At 25.8% G+C, this 21857-nt stretch overlaps 2 protein-coding genes and 4 non-coding genes across 6 annotated transcripts; 4 read left to right on the top strand and 2 right to left on the bottom strand.

Moving 5' to 3' along the window:
- Nucleotides 1-296: 296 nt before the first annotated feature.
- LOC124929357 lies at nt 297-1154 on the bottom strand. Its single transcript, XM_047469699.1, has 2 exons — nt 950-1154; nt 297-868 (listed from the first exon to the last, which is right to left on the bottom strand). The coding sequence occupies exons 1-2, from the start codon at nt 1067-1069 to the stop codon at nt 425-427; spliced, it is 564 nt and encodes a 187-aa protein (XP_047325655.1). The 5' UTR covers nt 1070-1154; the 3' UTR covers nt 297-424.
- Nucleotides 1155-2916: 1762 nt separating this feature from the next.
- Nucleotides 2917-3693, bottom strand: LOC124932957. The gene is made up of 2 exons (XM_047473676.1): nt 3548-3693; nt 2917-3448 (listed from the first exon to the last, which is right to left on the bottom strand). Exons 1-2 carry the CDS (start codon nt 3669-3671, stop codon nt 2988-2990), a joined length of 585 nt encoding a protein of 194 aa, XP_047329632.1. The 5' UTR covers nt 3672-3693; the 3' UTR covers nt 2917-2987.
- A 1369-nt stretch (nt 3694-5062) lies between these two features.
- Nucleotides 5063-5207, top strand: LOC124933231. The gene has a single exon (XR_007098933.1). It is a non-coding gene; the product is annotated as a small nucleolar RNA snoR134 (small nucleolar RNA).
- A 27-nt stretch (nt 5208-5234) lies between these two features.
- Nucleotides 5235-5318, top strand: LOC124933226. The gene has a single exon (XR_007098929.1). It is a non-coding gene; the product is annotated as a small nucleolar RNA U36a (small nucleolar RNA).
- Nucleotides 5319-5338: 20 nt separating this feature from the next.
- Nucleotides 5339-5435, top strand: LOC124933161. The gene has a single exon (XR_007098872.1). It is a non-coding gene; the product is annotated as a small nucleolar RNA Z223 (small nucleolar RNA).
- Nucleotides 5436-5468: 33 nt separating this feature from the next.
- Nucleotides 5469-5577, top strand: LOC124933206. Its single transcript, XR_007098913.1, has one exon. It is a non-coding gene; the product is annotated as a small nucleolar RNA snoR97 (small nucleolar RNA).
- The last annotated feature ends 16280 nt before the right edge of the window (nt 5578-21857 follow it).

The following is a 21857-nucleotide window of genomic DNA, read 5'->3' as shown; positions in this document are numbered from 1 at the left end:
ACACTGCAACATGATGAAGTTGAAGTCAAAGATTATATCATCTATTTCGGTTGAGAGATGCTCTAATCTTGATTCAAGCAAAAGAATGTGTCCTTGTTAAGTTATCATATATATGTGGAATGACGGGTGATGGAGTAAACAATGCTCCCGCTCTTAAGAAGGCTGATATCGAAATAGCGCTGCTGCTCTTAGCGCGACAAAAGGATTTCGAACTATTCATGGACTCGAAGGGTCATGTAGAATCTATTGTGAGATTGAAGGTTCATTGACATTGATTGAGCCTTATAAAATCATTAGTTAAAGACAAATTTTGCTAAATTTCAATTTATAATTTTAATATAAGATCTTACATTTATTGTTACATCATTCAAATACTATAAATTATTCATTCATACAAATAATTAAAATGACAAAAATCAATCAATCAATCGGCCTCCTGTAAACCATCCAATACAACCGAGCCAATCAACAATCCAACCGCTCCGATCGCAAACGTCCCCGCGACCACCGCCTGCGCAGCCACCAGCACCGACGAATCATCCGGAATCAAAACAACCGCCACGATCGCCGCAACCAATAAAGGAAGTGAAGCAGATGCCAACGCCGCAGGCGAGTATCCAACGACCTTCTCTAAGAGACTAAGAAGACCGAGATCCTCCGCCTTGGAGAAAATCCCAAGCTTCTCGATAGACGAAAGAGTCAAACCGAGTCCCTCCGCCTTGGACAGAATCCCTGCCTTTTCAACGTTACTGAGGAGTTTCTTCTTCTCAATCTTTTTGAATACATCAACTGCGATTTGTTCACTTCCTTCGTAAAATAGACCGGCGCCGTACCATTGTTTCTTCCATCCATCGTCGTACTTATTCACCTGTAAGTAATTACTCAGTTTTCGAATAAGATATAGTCCAAATCATTCAATTTCGGTAAAATTCCTGCAATTACAGGTTACCTTTTTGGGCGCCATAGCGAGGAACCTAGAAGGTTTATTAGGTTTAGGAAGCAGGCGGCGGAAGGGAGATGATGAAGTAGTAAAGGAGGTGGTCGCCGTCGCCGCTGCAGCAATCGCCATTGATGGTGAATCCACCTCAGGTAAGCAGACACACACCCTTTTCTTTCCTAACCGTAAGCTTTCGATCGCATATTAACGTCCACCAATCATATTTGTTCTACCTATATCGTAAAATCCCTCACTTTTCTTAAATTACTCTTTTGTCCTGCTAACTCTACTTCTCCACTTAAATATCTTTTTTGGACTTTGCATATACCAAAAGAAAATAGGATGAAATGACCTAATAATTTGTCGGGAAATGACTCGCTCCTAATAAAAATTGCGTAAATTATCACTTCATATTTTTTTGGATAAAAATATCCCGTTGACGCGACGTTGCGTTACGGAATCCCAATTCGTCGAGTGTGCCGTCGCGAGACACGACCGACATCACGACGGATTAGGGTTTCGTCGCATCACGCAACGGGGTATTTTCGTCGTAACACGGAAGAAGTTGTCCTTTTCGCAAGTTTTATTGGGTCTTTATTAGGGTCATTTCATCAAATTTCTCAAAGAAAGCATGCAAGTAAATTGGATAAACTTTCCGATAAAATTGAATTTAATAAACCAATATTCAATGGTTTGGTTGGTTGAAAGTCACTCAAATGGCTAGCCGATCAAATGTTTTAAAAATAGTATTTAAATAAGGAATAATGATAGGGGAGCGAAAAATTTGTAGCGAATGGGGCAGCGAGTGATGACTAGACATGCTGAATCAGTATTTATTTATTTCTCTTTTATATTTATTAATAATATTCTCTCTTCTTATTAAATACATTTTCTCCCTCTCTCTTAAATAAGACGTATTTAATAAAAATATTCATTTTTTATTATTAAAAAATACTTAATAATTTATCTTTTTAATTTTTATTATTATAAATATTTTTTTTTTAAAATTATTGTAAATGTCATTGTAAACAGGCATTTTAATTATTTTTCTCTATCAATAATTTGTTTTCTTTTATTTATTAAAAAATATAAATTTTATTTTCAATAATAAAAATGACTCAAATTAAAATAAATAATAATTAATTGTGTTATATTTAATTAAAAATATTTACTTGAGTTAATTTACTATTTTATATTAATAAATTACCAAATCTAATTAAAAAGTATCAATAAAATAAACTTACCAAAAAACATGGTCCAAAATATATCATAACATCTACTTTTAGAAAATCAAACAACATAATATAATCGATAAATTGTCTTTAATCATCACGCAATAGTAGTTTTCACGAGTCTTCTATCGTCAACATATTGACATCGAAAACTTCATTTCTACAAGACAAATGAGAAACAATATATAATTTAAAATAAAATTAATATAATTTAATACTAAAAATAATTGTCTAAAACATAATAATTGTCTAAAACATATAATTTAATACGAAAAGTTTGTTTTGTGGTATATTATAATGTTTAGACAATTATTTTTAGTATTAAATTATTAATACTAAAAATAATTGTCTAAAACATAATAATTGTCCCATTCGCTACAAATTTTTCGCTCCCCCTATCATTACTTTTAAATAACACCATGACACATCTTTAAACATATAAAAATGAGAGTATATATTGAACTTAAAAATCTGTCAAGTAGATTATTAAAAAAATATTAGTAGTAAACAAAATTAATTTCATAATTGTTAACTATTTTTAGTGTGTAATGTTTAGTAAAAAAATTCTTAGTATAATATATTTGTGTTTTGAAATAATGCTAGTAATTTATTAATTATGTTATCTAATTTAATTGGTGTTCTAATATTTTCTTTGGTAATTAATTTTGTTTTCTCATATTCAAAGTAGTTCATGTTAAGTAAAAGGTTATAAGAAGCATTTATCAAATCAATTATGTTACACAAGATTACTTGATATTATTGTTTTATTATTATTAATATTATTATTGATTATTTACAATGATGAAATAATTATATATCTATGATTCATTGGATGATTGGTCATTCCCAATTAATAGACTCTTGGAAACAAATACACCTAAAGAGAAAGCCAAAACAGCCGTAATAACAATCCCTTTGTTCTTCTTCACCATCTCCATCACAATCTCAGCTTTCTTCCTCACCATGGTTAACCCTTGATCTCCTCCTTCACGACTTCCGTCTACTCTTTCCACCACCTTTTTGTCGTCTCTCGTTTTGTCGCACCTCAAGTTGTCCAATTCTTTTTCTTCGTTATCTTCTTTCTTCATGATCTTCTTCGGCACAATGACATATAAGATCTCGCCCTCGAATTTACCCGTGGTTTTCTCTTTTTCCGAATTATCCGGGGCCAAGTAAGTTTGCTTGAACCGTATGATTTTGTTTTCATGTTTCCTTTCCCCGCTAGCCAATATCTTTCCAACATTATCTATTTGGAGTTTCACTTCTTCTTTCTTGAATCCTTATAATAATAATTCAATAATGTTTAGAACATTAATATTCAATATCTCTCAATTATATTAAAAAGATTTCATTAGGGTAAGTTATAATTTAGAATTACCAGGAAGATCAACGAGAAGATAATGAGAAGTAGGATCTTCTGACCAGCAGAAAGAAGGGACAATTTCTTCAACAATGATTTTAACTGTTCCTTGCTTTAATCCCTTAATAGTATTAGTTGCCATTGCCAATAAACTGATCAAACAAATGAACAATTAATATATTGACAAGAGAGAAAAACACTTGATATATATATATACATGTTATTGGATGGGATGAGATGAGATGATATGATGTTCCAAACGTATGATCATAATCTTCAATTATAAGTCTTGTTTCTTCAATGTTCTTTACTTTTGTCCAAACAAAAAAGTCATCCTTTTATGTATTATCTTTACCTACATGCCTTTCACAAACTTGGAAAGAGGATTGGATTGTGAGGAGGTTTTTCATCTTAGAGGGTTTTGGAATGCTTGATATATATCTTTCTCTTCCAAATTTTTTTTTTTAAAAGTTGTTTAACTTTTTTTTTAAATATATAAAACATAACTTAATTATACATATATTCCGGTTATATAAATTATATATAAAATTTAAATAACAGTTTTTATGTATTTTTTAATATAAAATATACATATTTAAAATCATTAGGGAATTAAGTGTGAGAGTTTAACAAAAGATATTAAAATGGTTGAGTTTAACTCTTAAAATTAGACTATTCTAATGCAGACTAACTAATTTGATTTTGGTAAATTCTTAATTAAATAAATTCTTACTATTTTTATTTTTTAATAATTAGAGTTTATAAATATATATTATTTATTTAAATAAATGAATTAATGTAACTAAATATAATTTTTTTATATGATTATTTATTTATTATTATTATTTTTTAATTAATTTTATACTTAATTATATATATATATATATATATTTGTAAATTGTAATGTTGGAGGTATATAATACTTAATTATATATAAAATAATAATAATGTTATGATAAAATAGTTTTTATAATCTTAAGTAAATTTTAAATTTTATTTCCTTGGTTCCTAATTCAGCTTTAATAACATTTAAGTTGAAGTTTCGTAAGTAACTCAGTTCCAAGTTTCGTTTACATAGTTAATTCATTAAATATATTTAGGATTATGTGCTTAATCAAGATTAATAGTGTGTTCACCTGGTTAGCTTAATCTTCAGAGGTTAATTACATTATAAAAGAATAAATAAAAAACAAATCAAACTAACATTCTAAAAATTGAGACTCTAAATTAAAAAAATAACAAAAAAAACAAATATATATATTCAAATAGAGAGATGGGCTTTAGCATTTAAGCCCAGCAGTCAAAGCCCACCGCCAAAGACCCAAAACGAGCGGTCATTCGTTAGGGTTTCACAATCAGCATCCTATATAAACAAGTCCGCCTTCTCTTCATCATAAATCAATCCTCATCACAAACACAGATCTCTGTATCAAATATGTCTTATTGTAGGTAACATTTTCTCAAAGGTTTAAGTATCTTTATCCTTTTATGGATCATCTACTTTCTTATATCATATACGTTCTTTTCATATATCTGCACGATCTCTCCCGGGCTTCTCTGAACTAATTTCAATTGAAGATGTAAGCCCCAAAGATTGTGCTAGATCGATTGCCGTCAAGTGTTGCAGTTTAGCTCAAATCTTTATGGCTAATTTTGTGTCAAATCGACTGCTACATTGATTTTACTTTCATTTTTGTTTTTTACTTGGCTATGATTCAAAACTATCCGCGCTTCTGAGAGAAATCGATGAAGCATAAATATCAATGGTTGAATTTCTTGATATGAGCCAACCTTAATTTTTATATGAAAACATTGCTATGATGATATATAATTTACAGCTTTAAACGCCAGTTCTGCTTCAGAAAATTCGTGATTGATAAGCTGCTATATATATACTGAGCTTTTATTTGAAATTGAGTTCAACTATACTTTGAATCCTTATAAATGGATGGATTTATAGTCTGAAGAAACTCATATACTGTGTGTTGTCATCAGCTTCTACTTGTATATTATTGATGGGTTTGGAGTTAAATAACAGCACTATATATCTATTCATTCAAATTTTTACTTTTTTTATCATTGATGATGATATATATAATTCATGTTAATGAGATGTAGATGATTAAAGATTCTGTTTTTCTGATAGAACTTCATTGGCCAATCTACATCCATTTAAGGATTTGTTTTAGATTGAATTTGTTTTCCATTGATCATGAAATTGAAGCATCTGTTTCAACTGCTGAATTACTAACAAAAGCTTCTGTTTCATTTGCTATTGATCATGAAACAACACTTGATTCGAATAAACATTTTGCTTAATTATTACAATAGGAGAGCAAAATTGTTCATTTTTGGGAAGAGCATGTGGTTTTTAGCAGGTTTAAACCATGATCTTTTATGATCATAAAATAAAATTTTAAAGATTACTCAAAAATATCTATATAATGTAATAATTAGGAAAATATTTTGAAATTATAATTTCATTTAATTTTGAAATTTTTAATAAAAATCAATAATTTTAATTTATGTTCATATAATTTAATTATAATGCATTAAAAATATCTGTAACTTAAATCTAATAAAAATAGATTATTAAATTATAAATCTAATAAAAAATATTTTAGTATATAAGTAAGAATATCATCATTATAAAAACTAATTAAGTATATAAATATAATATTTAAAACAAAAATAATTTTTAATTTTAACACATAATATTTTACCAAAACTAGTATGTTTCATTCATTATTATGAATTGGTTTAAATTTTTAATAATTAAGTTTAATTCAAATTTATTGTTTGAATATATTTTTAAATAAATAATTGAACAAAATTATTATATGTGTATATAAATAATTAAAAAAAAATGTGATAATAAAATTTTTATATACATGTATTAATTTATTTTATTCTAATAATAAATTATTATAATATATTATTAGACAAATATTAAAACTAATTAAAATTATTATATATAAATAATTAAATAAAAAATGTAACTCTTAAGTGTTTTAATTTAATTTATATATGGATAAATAAGTTTTAAATATATTTCTTAATAAATTTAAAAAATAAGTATCACAACTTAAAATTTAATATATTTAGATAATTTTTAATTTTTTAATTTAATTATTTAATTTAATTTAATTTTTTTAATTTAATTATTTTTATTAATTTGTTTTACTGTTTTTATTTTATTTTATTTAACAAACATTTTATTTTATTTTTTATTTAATTTATAATTATTAAATATATATAATAATTATTTTTATTAAACAATTATTTTAATTGTCTTAATATTTTTTTATAATAATAAATAACTTTCTAAATGTTTTTTTTGAAATATTTTTTATTTCTTTTATTTTATAAGAAATATTTCTTTTTATTAAAAGATAACATTAATTGTTATTTTTATTTAATAATATAATATTTTGTGTAAAAAATATATAGAACATTATAAATTAAAATAAAGAATATTTAGTAACAATTTAAAATATGTTAAAATATAAAATTAAATATATATTTTTTAGTTTTATTATTTGATATATATATATATATATGCATCGGGGGCTTATTGTATTTACATATTTTAATTACCAATTCAAAATTAACTCACATATTATTTATCTATCTTGTACTTCACTCATAACATATTTATTAACATCTCAAACATGATTAAGTTTAATATATTTATAAATAATTAAATATAAAAAATATGTGGTAATTTATATTTTTCTTTCTATATTTTTATTAAATTATAAAATATTATTTTAAATATATAATGTATTATTTTGTTTTTTTATTATAATTAATAAATCTAAAATAGTTTTACAATTATTTCAAACTTAACCTATTTAATTAAATATATTTTTAAATTTTTTTCTATTTTAATTAATATTTAAATATATATATATATATATATATATATAATAATTATTTTTAAAGCATTGAAAATATTTGTTTGATAAAAAATATTAAACCAACTCTAATATTATTAATTACAGTCTCAAACATTACTAACCTTTTAATAAATAAATATATAAATAATTAAATATAAAAATGTGGTAATTAATATATATTTTTTTAAAATTTTATTTATAATAATATATTAATAAATAAAAATTTCTGAACTTTTTAAAACTATTATATATATATATATAAATATTATAAATTAAAATAACAAATATTTATTATATTTTATGAATTTTTGTATGTATATATATAAAAATAATTAATAGAATAAAATGTATTATTAAAATCTCCTACACTTATATATCATTTTTATTGATGCATTATTAACCCTAACCATTCACAATTCCCACTATACTTAAACATTCAACCTCTGTGTGGACGAACTCTTAGTGTAAGTATTAAAAATTTACACCAATTTATAAAATTAAAATAAATATTTTGATTTATTTTTGAATAAATAAAATAAAACAATTAACCCCATGGTCAAAATTCAATTAAAACAATTAATTAAACTAATTATTTTAATAATTAAAGCCTAATTAATTAAGAAAAATAGTCAAAATAATTAAAATAAAATTATTTGCTATAAATGTTGTAAATTATTTGTCTTAAAATAATTAAGAATTAAAATAAATAATTAGGATGAAATGAGGTACCCATTTCATCTCCTAAAATTATTTATTTAACTCAAAAAGTTAAAAAAAAAATTGGTAAATATTTGCTATATTTAATTTAATATTTTGTGTATTTAAAAAAATCAAAATTAAAGTCAAAAGGGTGAAAGAAAAATCAATTTCAAACAAATGCTTAAAGTTTTAAATTAAAAATAAAATCAGTAATCAGGTGTAACCGAAACTCGAAAAAGAAGCTACAACCGAAGACACAACCGATGGATAAGTGCTGGATTGTCATCCAACACTATAGACGCGCCCGGGTAGTCAGTTGTAACCCAGGAAACGCGCGCCTGCATCGCACCAAATCAACTAACTAGACATTAGCGAGGTCGCTAACAGAATGCCCAAATGCAATGACACATTGACAAATCGCTGACTAAACGCCCAAGTGCGCACAAAATGACATCATTTTGAGCGCCACCATCGTCTTCATCACATTGCCGGAAAAGATAAGATCAAAGACCCGTCTTTGATTTTGTGAATTTGGAACTCAACCGATAGTCTACATTTTCGACTAATTCAAAAATTGAAATGATCACCCTACTTCAGTGTTCATTTCTGCTACTTCCATAGGGGTGATTCATCCTTATATCGTCAAGTGTCCGGGAGAACAACCAAAACGCCATTAATAGCTTTTGGCTAATTCGATCCACTTATGAAGCCTCCACCTACTTAGGGATGTTATAAATACACCACCTGAGTCATTCCGAAACCAAGGAATCCACTCTCCACCTTCAAATCGAAGAAAATTAAAAATCCACCATTAAAGTTTAAAGCTTTTGGATTTTTCGAATTTTCTATTTAAGACCTTAAAGCTTGAATTTGAGCATCCCAAAAGCTTCTCTAAGGATCAATGAGTGTTCTTCAATCATTGATAATGTTTCAATGACACTCTAATTCATATTTACAATTTAAATTTGAAAGTTTAATATTTTAAATTGTATAAGATTGTATGCTTGCTGTTTATGGTGTTTTATAGTTGGAAATTGATCATATAATTATTTATGAACTTTCTGGATAGGTTAGAAACAATCAATTAACCTAATACAGAAAAACTCAAATTTAAAATTTAAAATAAAAAAATCGTATTTGTTTTTTTAGGATTACTATCACCGTCCATAAAGCTTTCCAACATGATTGTAATCATGTTGGACAACTGTTTGGATAATGTTTTATCGAAATTAAAATTTTTAAAATAATTAAAATTTTTAAGTTTTTAATTTGGTCAAAACGAACAAGTAATGTTCTTGTTTTGGTACCAACAAAGTATATGAGATATAAGGAAGCTATTGGACAACTCATTTTCTTCAAAACAACTTTAAAATTAAAAATCTAAGTTTTGATCACAAACTGTTTTGAACGATTTGATCATCATCCATGTTGATTGATACCTTGAGATGATGTTCAACATGTTATTGGGAGCTTTGTGAAGCTACTCAAACCCTAGGATCAAAGAATCTACGCTAAAAAACAAATTTCAAAAACTGCACTTTTGTGTTCTTGATGATCGAAGAGGTCCAACCTAGGACCAAGAGGTCCGACCAATAATCATCGGTCCAGACCGAGACCTAGGACTGAGAATTTCAACAAGACTGAAAGGTCCGACAAATGTTCTTAAGATATGACCGAGACATCCGACCGATGATTTTTTTATCTAGGACCGATGATCCCTGAACCTAAGACCGATGAACTTAGCCTAGAGTTAACCCAAGACTTGTGGGTTTATACACCCAAACCGATGAACTTAGCCCAAAGTTAACTCGGGATTGATGGGTTTGTGCACCCAAATCGATAATCTCAGCCAATGACCGAGAGTCCTTAGCACCTAGACTGAGGGACTTTGGCGCTCTAACCGAAGATCCCAAACCTCGACCGAGAGGCTCCTCGACCTAGACCGAGAGTTTTAGACCCTGACCTATAAAAACGAACCCAAGGTTTAGGACTCCGGTCCTAAGGCTTGTTTGGTTCCACTTTTCTAAACCCAAAATTATTTTTGTAATTTTGGAACCCCAAACCATTTTCTAAAAATCCCGAAAATTTTGAAAATGATTTCAAAATATTTTTGGGATATTTTCACAAAAAATATTTTGACTAAGGCCTATGTGGTGTTTATTTCTAAACTCTAACACCCTTAAAAATGACTGATGTTTTTCACGTATATTCCTCTCTATTTATCATCAACAACATATACTAGCATTTAAATAATGTTGTTTCAATATTTTAATTACGCTAAAACCTAGAAACCTGACTAGGACTAGAAAAATAATTGGTTAAAACTCAAACGTTATACAACCGATATTCAAAAGTCAACTTGATAAGTAGAGACCGTTTTTAAAAACGGGTATAGAGGATGAATCGCGAAAGCCTTTTAATGAGTATCACCAAATTACAAATTAAAAGAAAACTCTGGCAATACGATTGTACACGTATGCCAACTTTTATTGATTTTCAAAAATCAATTTGCGATTTTATTTCGAAATAAATAATTTTTTCAATTAATTAATTTAAACTAAAAGATTTCTCAAAAATCAAATTGTGATTGGATTATTGTAAAATTCTCGATATTTAAAATTTAACTCCGAAATTAATTATTTTAACCGATATATCCGAAATTATTATTTTAACCGATATACCACTTATGCTTGTTGAAATAATTTTATAATTTTATATATATATATATATATATATATATTTTGTATGTTAAATTTTAAATATCTATATATTATATAAAATTTTCATACCTATACAAAATAAAATAAAATAAAAATAATAATATATATAAAATATAGTTATATCTTTTATATTAATATTAAATCTTTCTGTTAATAATATTATAACATTATATATAATAAAAATAATTAAATTTATTATCTTAATTTTTCTCAATATATTATATAAATTTATTAATAAAAATAATTTTTATTTTTATTTTTTTTCTTATATATATTTTATTCTAATTAAAAATATTTCTTACCTAATTTATTTTTCAATATATAACACTGATATAATATTACATATTTATTTATTTAATTAACTTTATATATAAATATTTATATCATATTTTTTCTAACTAAATTTTTTTTTAAAAAATTATTAAATATTTTTTTTTATTTTATATTATATATATATATATATATATATATATATATATATATATATATATATATATATATATCTTTTTCTTTTTTCTTACTTTTAATTTATATGTATATATTTAATAGGTTAACCTTTTATTTATATATAAATTTAATAAGAGAATAAATTATATTTATATAAACTTAATTATAATACATATTATTTTTTTCTCACATTATTTAATTTTCTTAATTAATTATTTTTTCTATCTTATATATATATATCAAAACAAAATAAAATTAATTATGAAAAAAATTTAAGAAGGAAAAACTATTAATATATATATATATATTTTAAATGAGAAACATTAATTAAAAAACAAATGAGAAATCAGGAGGAAAAGTTACCTTCATTTCATATTCTAATATTTCTTAATATTATATAAATTTATTAATAAAAATATTTTTTTTTATTTTTTTAGTTCTTATTTTATTTAAAACTATTTCTCTCTTAATTTATTTTTAATATATAATAATTATATAATTTTATATATTGATTTATTTATTTAATTTATATAAATTTTTATATTATATTTTTCCTATCTAAAGCAAATTAAAAATAATATTAAATAAATTTTTGTGTTTTTTTTTATCATATATACATTGTTTTTCTTATTTCTAAGTTATATGTATATAATATTATGACTTAATATGATGAATTTTTATTTATATAAAAAATAATTAGAGAATAAAATATTTATATAAAATTATTTATGATAGAGATTATTTTTTAAAATTATTATTTATTTTTTATTTATTTATTTATTTATTTTTTATATCATATATATTAAAATAATATTTAATTTAATATTTTTATATGGTTAGATATATATACATTTTGTAAGTAAAAGAAGGGAGAAATATATTAATATATATATATATATATATATATATATTATGATATATAAATTAATTAAAAAATAAAATAGGAAAAAGAAATTACTAAGTTTCAGATTAAATGTTATTATATATAAAAATAGAAAAAATATTTTATATTATTAACGTGAAAAAATAATCAGTTTATTTATATGTTAACAATAATCCATAAATCCTTTTAGGAACTAAGATTCAATTAAATATTTTACCTCCAAAAAGTAGGAAAGTCAGTTGGAAGACTGAAAAAAAATAGAAGACGAGCCCTTGAAAAACCGAAGTCACACTAAAAATGTCTAAGAGAGGAATCATGATGCATTATACTATTTGTGGATAAAAGATCATTTGTCAAAGTAGAGATAATGCATATTATCAAAATACATGTTAATAAATGAATGCTAGTGTAACCATATCCACATAGACCACAACAATGCAGGATGCCATAAATAAGCCATAAATATATGGCATAGATTTCATGTGGATTGTACAACAAAATCCCCATAAACTTAATTTGCAGGTACAACAAGTGCAACTAAGTTGCAGAATAATATAAGAAATGAAACTTTGTTTAATATATGCATTTGTAACATGTATTCGTAGAATTGTAATTGAAAGTGAGAGCAAGTGGAGGTGCAAATAGAAATGAAAGAGGAAATGAATCAATTGTAGTTGGTGCAAATGAGTTTCAGCATGGTATCAGGCCCAAATGTGGAGAGGTAAAGAAACATTGTCAATTCGACAATTACAAGAACAAGTAATTAAGAGGAAAAGACAATTACAAGAACATGTGAAACATAGAAAAAGAAGTTGAAATAGTTGAAATATGGGTTGATTTAATGAGTTTTTTGAAACATGTTTAAGTTCAGTAGAGACCATGTTAACTTTAAGTTCAATCGTTTTGATTTTTTCTAGTTTAAGTTCATTAGAAACAATGATTTTGGTTTTGATAATTTTGAAACGATGTTTAAGTTCCTGAAACTATATAAATAGAAAATGGTTGATTATATGGTTGTTTTTATGGAAAGTGGTTGGTTTTCCTTTTCGTGCTTTCGTTATATGGTTGGATTTTAGTATTATTTTGGTTAATTGGATTATGTGTATATAGTTGTAAATATGTTAGGTGGTTAGGTTAATTAGTCAAACAATCTCTTAATAATAGTAATATGGTTTTTTTGAGCTGTTTACATTAATTATATATGAATTATCCTCTCCACCATTAAGAATTGACATATATATAAATGATTTTAATAAATAAATTATATCATCATTTTGTACTGGGTTCAAGCTTTCTAAAAAAACTCTTGTAATATCTGTGCATAATAATCAATTAGTTGGTCATATCTTTCTCTTTAGTTAGAATAAGTTAAAATGAGAAAATAAAATATTTATCTGTCCCTATTTGATTTGATTATACACTCAATAATTAATATATTATCATAAACATTAACTATAAAAATAAATAATTGTAACAATATAAAGTATATGAGGACAAACTATTAATTTAAAGAATGTTAGTTAAAGTCTTGCAATAACAACAAAATTTAGACAATTATATTACAAAGTAAAATTCTGAATGAAGTTTTTATAGTTTACAACTTATAACACTTCAATCATATACACAATACATAAAATAAAGATAAAATATTGACAAATTTCATCTTCACTTCAATATGATGTTTACATTCTCTAATTGATTCACTTTATCCAAGACTACTTGCAACCCATTCTTTAATTCTTTAACTCTGATCAACAACATTTTAATTTATTGATTTGTTCTATCTCATTGATTTGATTTTCAGGCTTTATTATTAACTCAAATTATCCAAATCCAGTACTATTTTAAAAATAAATGAATTACAAACAACTATTAGATTAAGTAATTAGAGCACCCATAGAATGATAATAAAAATGAAATTAACCAAAACTATATTTACCTTGTATTTAGAGTATCCATCAAATTTATTACCAAACCCTTGTTCTTTCTTGGTTGTGCATATTGAACTTTTCAATCCACATTAACAAAAAAATTACGAGATATGGAGGAATACATAACTTACATTGACGAATTAGTTGATTTGATTGTCTTAGATAGAGCTTCAACCAAAATAAATAAAACCACCATAAACATAATACATTATTAATGATCTGCACAAGTATATTTTTGCATTTGGACATTAATAATAAGACTAAAGTAATCTATAAAAATATTATATATTTGTATTTACATACTGATATAAATGGAGGTGAAGTAGTATGAAATAAGTCACAAAACTTCCAAAATAGATAAACAGTAGGACACCCAAAATGATTCAAAATGATTCAGTCAAGTTTGTGAGATCCGATGCACTAACTTGTGGTTTTAGATTTCATTCTCTGAATCATCTCCTACTCCTAAAAAAAAGAAAAACCTACATCTTTTCTCAATCCATGATTCACTTTTACTAGTAACTACACTTAGTGAATGACCACACTATATCCACATCTTAAAGTGAAATAATGTGTCGGGACAATTTGTAAAAGTCAACGAAATGAAACTTCATTGTGTAGAACAACGAAATAGATACTTAAAGATGACTCATACCCGTAAGAAGAACAGTTGACGAAGAAGAATAGTTACAAAGAAGAACCATCAATGAAGAAAATAGTCGACGAAGAATAACAGACGATGAAGAAGAACCGTCGATGAAGAAGAATCTTCGACCGGTCGCCCTGTTGGTTTGAGATCGCCCGCAAACGCCAATGAAAAGAAGAAAGAAATGAAGTAATTAGGTTCGAAATATAATAAAGAAAAAAAATATAATTAACGTTAAATAAATAAGGAGATTAAGGGAGTTCTAAATATAATTAAATAAGGTAAAAAAAGTTTTGTAAATGACAAAATATTAAGAAAATCTTAAATTTGACGAAACTCTTCACCAACTTGGTACTAAAATTATCATTTATCCCATTAGTAATTTGCGTTTCCAAACAATATCGAACTTGATGTAGAACAAGCTGGGTTACCTCGTTTCCATACAAGCCCTGCAGTAAAAACTTACATATAAATTATGAGGAGCAACACAGATGAGAGGAATTGAGGTAAAAAAATAAATAATAAGAGTCATCCATCACAATTATGGAGGTCCTGCAAGCGAAACGGGGAAGAGCAAACCGTGAGCTTGTTGAAAAAAAGGAAAAAAATTGTAAGTAAGAAAAAAGAGAAAAATTATTTTATTTTTTCAATAATTAAATTATGCCCCTTCCTCCCTCACATATCACAAATAATGTAACTGATAAGTGTTTAAATTTCATATATGTATAATTAATTAAATTAACTTTTATTTTTTTTAAATTCAATATTCCTATTTTGTTTTTTGTTTTTATTTCATAATTATAATTTATTATTAAATTTAATTATTATATATATTTAAATTATTATTTTATTAATTATTATTTTTATAAATTTAAGTATTTATATTTTACCTCAATTTTCTTCTCTCTTTTTAAGAAATAATAGAAATGAGAGATTTTTTAAAATGAATCCCTCTCATTTTTATAAGATCGTTTTCATAAATAGTTAGTTAATACTGTTTAGGTTAAAACATTTTAAACTTAATGATTGGATTGTTTTGATTGAAATAAGAGGTAAAGTATCGTGCTAGTTTTCTTTAATTGATTTTTTTTTATTCCTAATAGCTTAATAATTAATAAAAATAATTACAATTCATCTCTTTTTAAATTATTGGTAATCTTATTTAGTATTAAAATATTAAAAGAGAGAAATCGGGTAGGTAAGAATGATGTATCTATTATTTCTCTAAAATAAAATATATTATAAAAATATTAAAACAATAAACATATTTACATTTTATACATACAATATATATAATTAAAATTAAACATACTAAATTAAATTATTCAAATAAATATTATAAATTAAAATTAAAATTCATTACATAAACATTAAAATAAAATAAATTATATAAACATTTAGACAAAATAAATTTATTTAGAAAATAAAATATATAATAAAATAAAATGTTTGGAAGATTGTCCATTTCAAACTGACACCTTTAATTTTTATTTTATTTTTATGTCTAAAAAGTATTTTTCAGTTATTTACTAGTTAAAATGTAAAATATAATTGATTAAGAATTTGGTTAAACTCATACTTTTAAATTTTAGAAAGTGTTTTTATAAATTATAGCACAATTTAATATACTGCTTTTAGTCTAATGTAAAATTAGAAAATTAAATGAACTCTATTTTCTACAAGAAAAAAATATCTATCTATATATTTTATTTTATTTTTTATATATTTTATTTTCTATTTATTATATGTATTATTTTCAAATAAAATATTTTATTTTAATTTTTATTTAATATATTTAATTTTAATGTTTATATAATGTATTTAATTTTAATGTTTATGCAATATATTTTTGTAGTGTATACTATTTTATTTTAATTTAATATAATGTATTTAATTTTAATGTTTTTATATAATGTATTTAATTTTTATTTAATATATTTAATTTTAATGTTTATATAATGTATTTAATTTTAGTGTTTATGCAATATATTTTTGTAGTGTATATTATTTTATTTTAATTTATAATATTTATTTGAATGATTTAATTTAGTATGTTTAATTTTAATTATATATATTATATTTATAAAATTGAGTAAAAATAAAAGTGTGTTATTATAATATATAATATATAATTTTTATTTTAATTATTTAATTAAGTATTATGAATTTTAATTATTTAATTAAATATTATAAATTTTAATTATATATATTTTATATTTATAAAATAAAGTAATTAATAAATTTAAATAAAGACTTATAATTAATAATTTCAAATATAAGAGTAATTAGTGAGACTATTGATAGATTTATAGAGTAGATTGAGTATTTTAAAAAAAGAATGAAATTATGGGTAAAAAAAAATTGACTATAAAAATAATATGATTGTAAAATAATTTATGATAATATCAATATAATATTATATTATTATATTATATTATATTAGTTTTTTTATAAGTCTAATTTAATATTTATATATTAAACATAACTTAGGTAACTCAAAACAAATCATTTAATATAAAATTTTCTTTACATTCTAACATGATTTAAAAAAAAAAATTGTTTTTAAGATACAAAATTTAGTCTCCAACTGTCTCCATCAATTATTACTTTAACTATTGATGGAGAGCTCTAATAAAACTTTATTATTTTTATTATATTTTAATAATATTTTTTTCTTTCAAATAATTTTGTTGATGTTATTATTTTCTTCGACAATTATATTCTCTAAGTTTTGTTTTCAATTGTTGTTTTATCCATTAGTCGATGCCATATTATTATTGGTCTTAATCCAATCATATGTGCTTCTTTACTAGTTATTTAGTCAACACACTGTCATTCTTTTGTTAAAATGAGTTTCTTTTCTGGTGTTGTTTCACCCAACATTCTATGCCCATGAGATTCTACCTTTTTCGCTGGTTTTCTTTTATGTAATATACTGTCATCCCATCGTTGGATGAATCTCTAGACTCATAGATAACTTCGGATTTCATTCAGTTGTTGTTTCACACCACCATTCAATGCCAATGTGATTCTACATCTTCGCTGGTTTATCAGTCAACACACTGCCATCTTGTAACTAGATGAAGCTCACGAATTTCTGAAGTTTAAAAATACATCATCAACATTTCGTCTTCAATCTCAAGTTGTTCAAGTCCTTTCTATCTTGAATTTGAGGAGGAATGTTATAATATAAAGATAATATATTTGTAAAATATTATAACAATATGAAAAACTATGATAATATCAATATTATATTAGTTTCCTTATAAGTCTAATTTAATATCTATATATTAGACATAATTAATGTAACTCAAAACAAATCATTCAATACAATCATCTTCTCTATATTCTAACAAGAATAAATATTTTCAAGTTTTAAAACAAGATACAAACACACAACAATAATCAATGTAAGTGAGATGTAACTTTTAGAAATGAGAAATTTGAAGGTTATTCGTTTCAGATTCAGAATCACACAAAGGAGTAACTCAAGATTTAACCAAAGCCTAGACAAGTTCTAATGATTCATAAACAAGATCCATAATTCAATTATAATTTTTTAACTCATCATAAATCCGACACCTAGTTTTTAAGGCTTACCAATTGTAGGGAGTCAATCGTTAGATTGATCCCTAATTCGTTTCCTGTTGCTTTCCCTTTTTTCTTTTCAAGAGGCGAGCCTTTTCCAATCCCCTTCACCTCTTTCTGTACTCTTCCTCTTGATCTCCAAAAAAAGTCCTATTTTCTTATGTTATGAAATCTCCTTTAATCTACTCCTCAAAAGAAGCCTAACCATTTGATTTTGCAAATCAAATATTTTTTTGTCCTTTTTTCGAAAGGGGATTCTGAGGGTTATGATCAGAAACATCAAGAGAGGGAATAGAGCACGAAGACGAAATGAGAAATGGGAACTCCTTCATCGTGTTTCTTGCGTCTAAGCGTTTGCCAAGTCACAATTCCTTCGCTGATCCTTTGGTTGTTGGCAAGAATCATGCTTCTGTTCGGGGAGTTCCCCTGCATTTCTCTTCTCTAGTCTCTGCCCAAATTGCCAAGCAGAAATTGTTGCTCCATCCCTCTATCTCTTTTGGCTCATTCTTTCATTCATGGGTCTGAATGGTTTGGTCACGTTCATATCTAATACTTCTCTTGAGATAAGGGCATGTTTGGTCTAGGAGGAGTGGTGCTGTTTGGGAAATTTGACCAAATGACCCTAAAAATACCCTTAGATGAGCTAGTGAGCAGCTCATAATTTTGATTGCACTGATGATCACTTTATATTTTTTTGACGAAAATACCCCCATTGTGTAACGCGATGGGCCTTCTCGTCACGCTCTGGGAAAAAGTGTGAAAAGTCTAGAATAATCTTACTATTTAATATAACTTCGACCTCTTTTTTTCATTTCTTTTCTCATTCTTCTCTCTCTTTCCGCTCTTCTCCTCCTTCTAAACGGCGGCGATCGATGGAAAGCCACGACGGCGATCTTCGACGGACACCACCATGAGAACGACAAGCACGAGCACTATGACAACTAGTACTCTTCTTCCTCGATATGTCTGTTGTTTTTATTGTTTATTTAAATGCATGCATATGAGTTTGTTCATCTTGTTCATCTTGTCGATGATGATATTTGCAGATGATGATGCTTTGATTCCTTGTTTGATATCGTCTCTCGAAGGGCCGTCCATTCGCGATGAGGACCCTTCTCACAATGGGGGCCCTTCTCTCGTTGGGCGCTCCAACAAAAATCGAGTTAGAAGGTAAAACAAAATTCCTAGCATCACAGACACATGATGATCGTGCCGCTTTGCGTGATGGTTGTCCCGCTTTGCGTGACGATTGTGCCGTTTTGCGTGGCGATCGTGCCCTTCGCGTGACGATCGTGCAACTTCGTGAGATCACATGAATCTTACCTGAAGCGGAACTGATTCAAAACATCATCTGCAAATATGATCATCGACAAGATGAACAACCAATATGAACAAGAAACAAGATGAACAATAAGAACAACCTCATTGTTTGAGGTTTGAATATGAACATAATGGAAATAAAAACATAAATCAATCTGTATGATGAACAATAAGATGGACACATGATATTAGAACGGATTTTGGTCGTAGATCTATATGATGAGTTCGTTTAGGGTTCCGTCGCCGTTGCGAGAGAGAAAGAACGCAGAGTAGAGAGAGAAAGAAAAATAATGAAATGAAAAAAATTTAAGTATTTATATAAAGAACTTTTTCCTATCGTGTGACAAGAAGGCCCATCACGTTACGCGATGGGAGTATTTTCGTCAAAAAATATAAAGTGGTTACTAGCGCAATTAAAATTATACGCTGGTCACTAACTTATTTAAAGGCCTTTTTAGAGTCTCAAATTTTCTCCCTGTTGTTGCGTCTTGACCCTGTCTGAAATTAATTTGTTTCCATACAAAATGACACAAATCAATTAAAAAAAAATAACATTAATCTTTAACTCATTTAATATCCTTCAATTTATTTGTATCATTTTTATTATTAAAATAAATTTAAATTTTAATTATGAATATGATATAAAATGTGGGTCTACAGTAATGCACATGTTACAATGCAAAATCATGGTATAAATAAGTTATAATGACAATATTAGTAACCAATATACTAAACTCAATTTTACTTTTGTTTTTTATTTTTATTTTTTTTAATAGGTTGTTTAATAGAGTTTTAATAATAAATTAGGTTAGTTTGAGAATGAATAAATAAATTATGTTCGTTTGAAAAAATAATTTCCAAACAATGTTATATTTAGAAACCACGTTAGTATATGTGAGTATGAATTTGAGAGAAAATTGTTCAAATTGAAGTGACAATCATCTTCTCTCTTGCCAAAACTTAACTAAATATGTGGTATACGTGGATACAAATTTGAGGGAATCGTATCTCTCTTACCGATACATAATCAAATATGTGGTATATGTGGGTGCAAATTTGAGGGAATGGTGGTTCGAATTGAAACAAAAACCATCTTCTCTCTTGCCGAGTGTTATATGTGGGCACAAATTTGAGATAATATGATTCGAATTGAAACGACAACCACTTTATACCTTAGCGAGACTTAACCAATAAGTGGTATATGCGGTTGCGAATTTAAGGAATGAAGGAGTTATATGTGCATGTGGGTGTCGAGACCTAACCAATAGGTGGTATACGTGGTTGTGAATTTGTGAAATGAAGAAGTTATATGTGCATATGTGTATGAATTTGAGAGAATGTTCAAATTTAAGAGACACTCAACCAATATTATATATTTTTCTCGCTCTCACTTCCGTTACTCTTTCGACCTTATGGAAAATTAGGGTAAAAGATTTTTGAAATGACAACCACAACTCTATGTTATGTAATTCACGACGTTGATATAAAGTCATGTGAGGTCTTCAGTTGCGAGACGTCTATGACAAGAGCCGATACAAGATCTTGGTTGCGACGTCAACACGTAAATATGAGATTTGTTTCAGGTTATTTACAATTTTGGAATATAAATAATTTTTATCATGTGCACAATTATACAAGGAGTTCATATGCGGGGTTTGTAGGTAATTGTGCGATTTGTTTCAGTTTCTTTACAATATAGAATTAGAATAATTTTTTTTTATCATGTGCACAATTAGCTGTATTCAAAAATAAAGTAACCCATTTGCACTTCATGATTTTATTTTGATAGTTTTTGTCATGGTGTAATTGTTTACAAACTTTTTATTAGAATTTCTAACATGTGTATTTATATTAAAAAATTAAGCTAACTTATCTACACTTCATAATTTTGTTTAAATATTTTTGTCATGCATGTGTTAATATATTTTGACTTCTAGCATGCTAATGTAAACTGTGCACTTTTTTGGAGTTTCATAAAAATGGATGTGGTTTTGACTATCCAACCATTATTACTAATATTGAAACCATAGAAAAAAGTCATAAAAATGTATGCAACTTGGTTTAACATATATTTATATTTAATCATATTGATATTTTAGCTTTTGCTGCTTCATTTGGTAATTTTGTATTGGATGTTTTCTAACTTATTCTATGTTTGATTTTATTTCTAAGTTATCAATACTACTTGAATCAGT

This window comes from Impatiens glandulifera, chromosome 3 (genome assembly GCF_907164915.1).
Source record: "Impatiens glandulifera chromosome 3, dImpGla2.1, whole genome shotgun sequence".
Lineage (NCBI taxonomy): Eukaryota > Viridiplantae > Streptophyta > Magnoliopsida > Ericales > Balsaminaceae > Impatiens > Impatiens glandulifera.
This window is presented reverse-complemented; position numbering and strand designations above follow the sequence as displayed.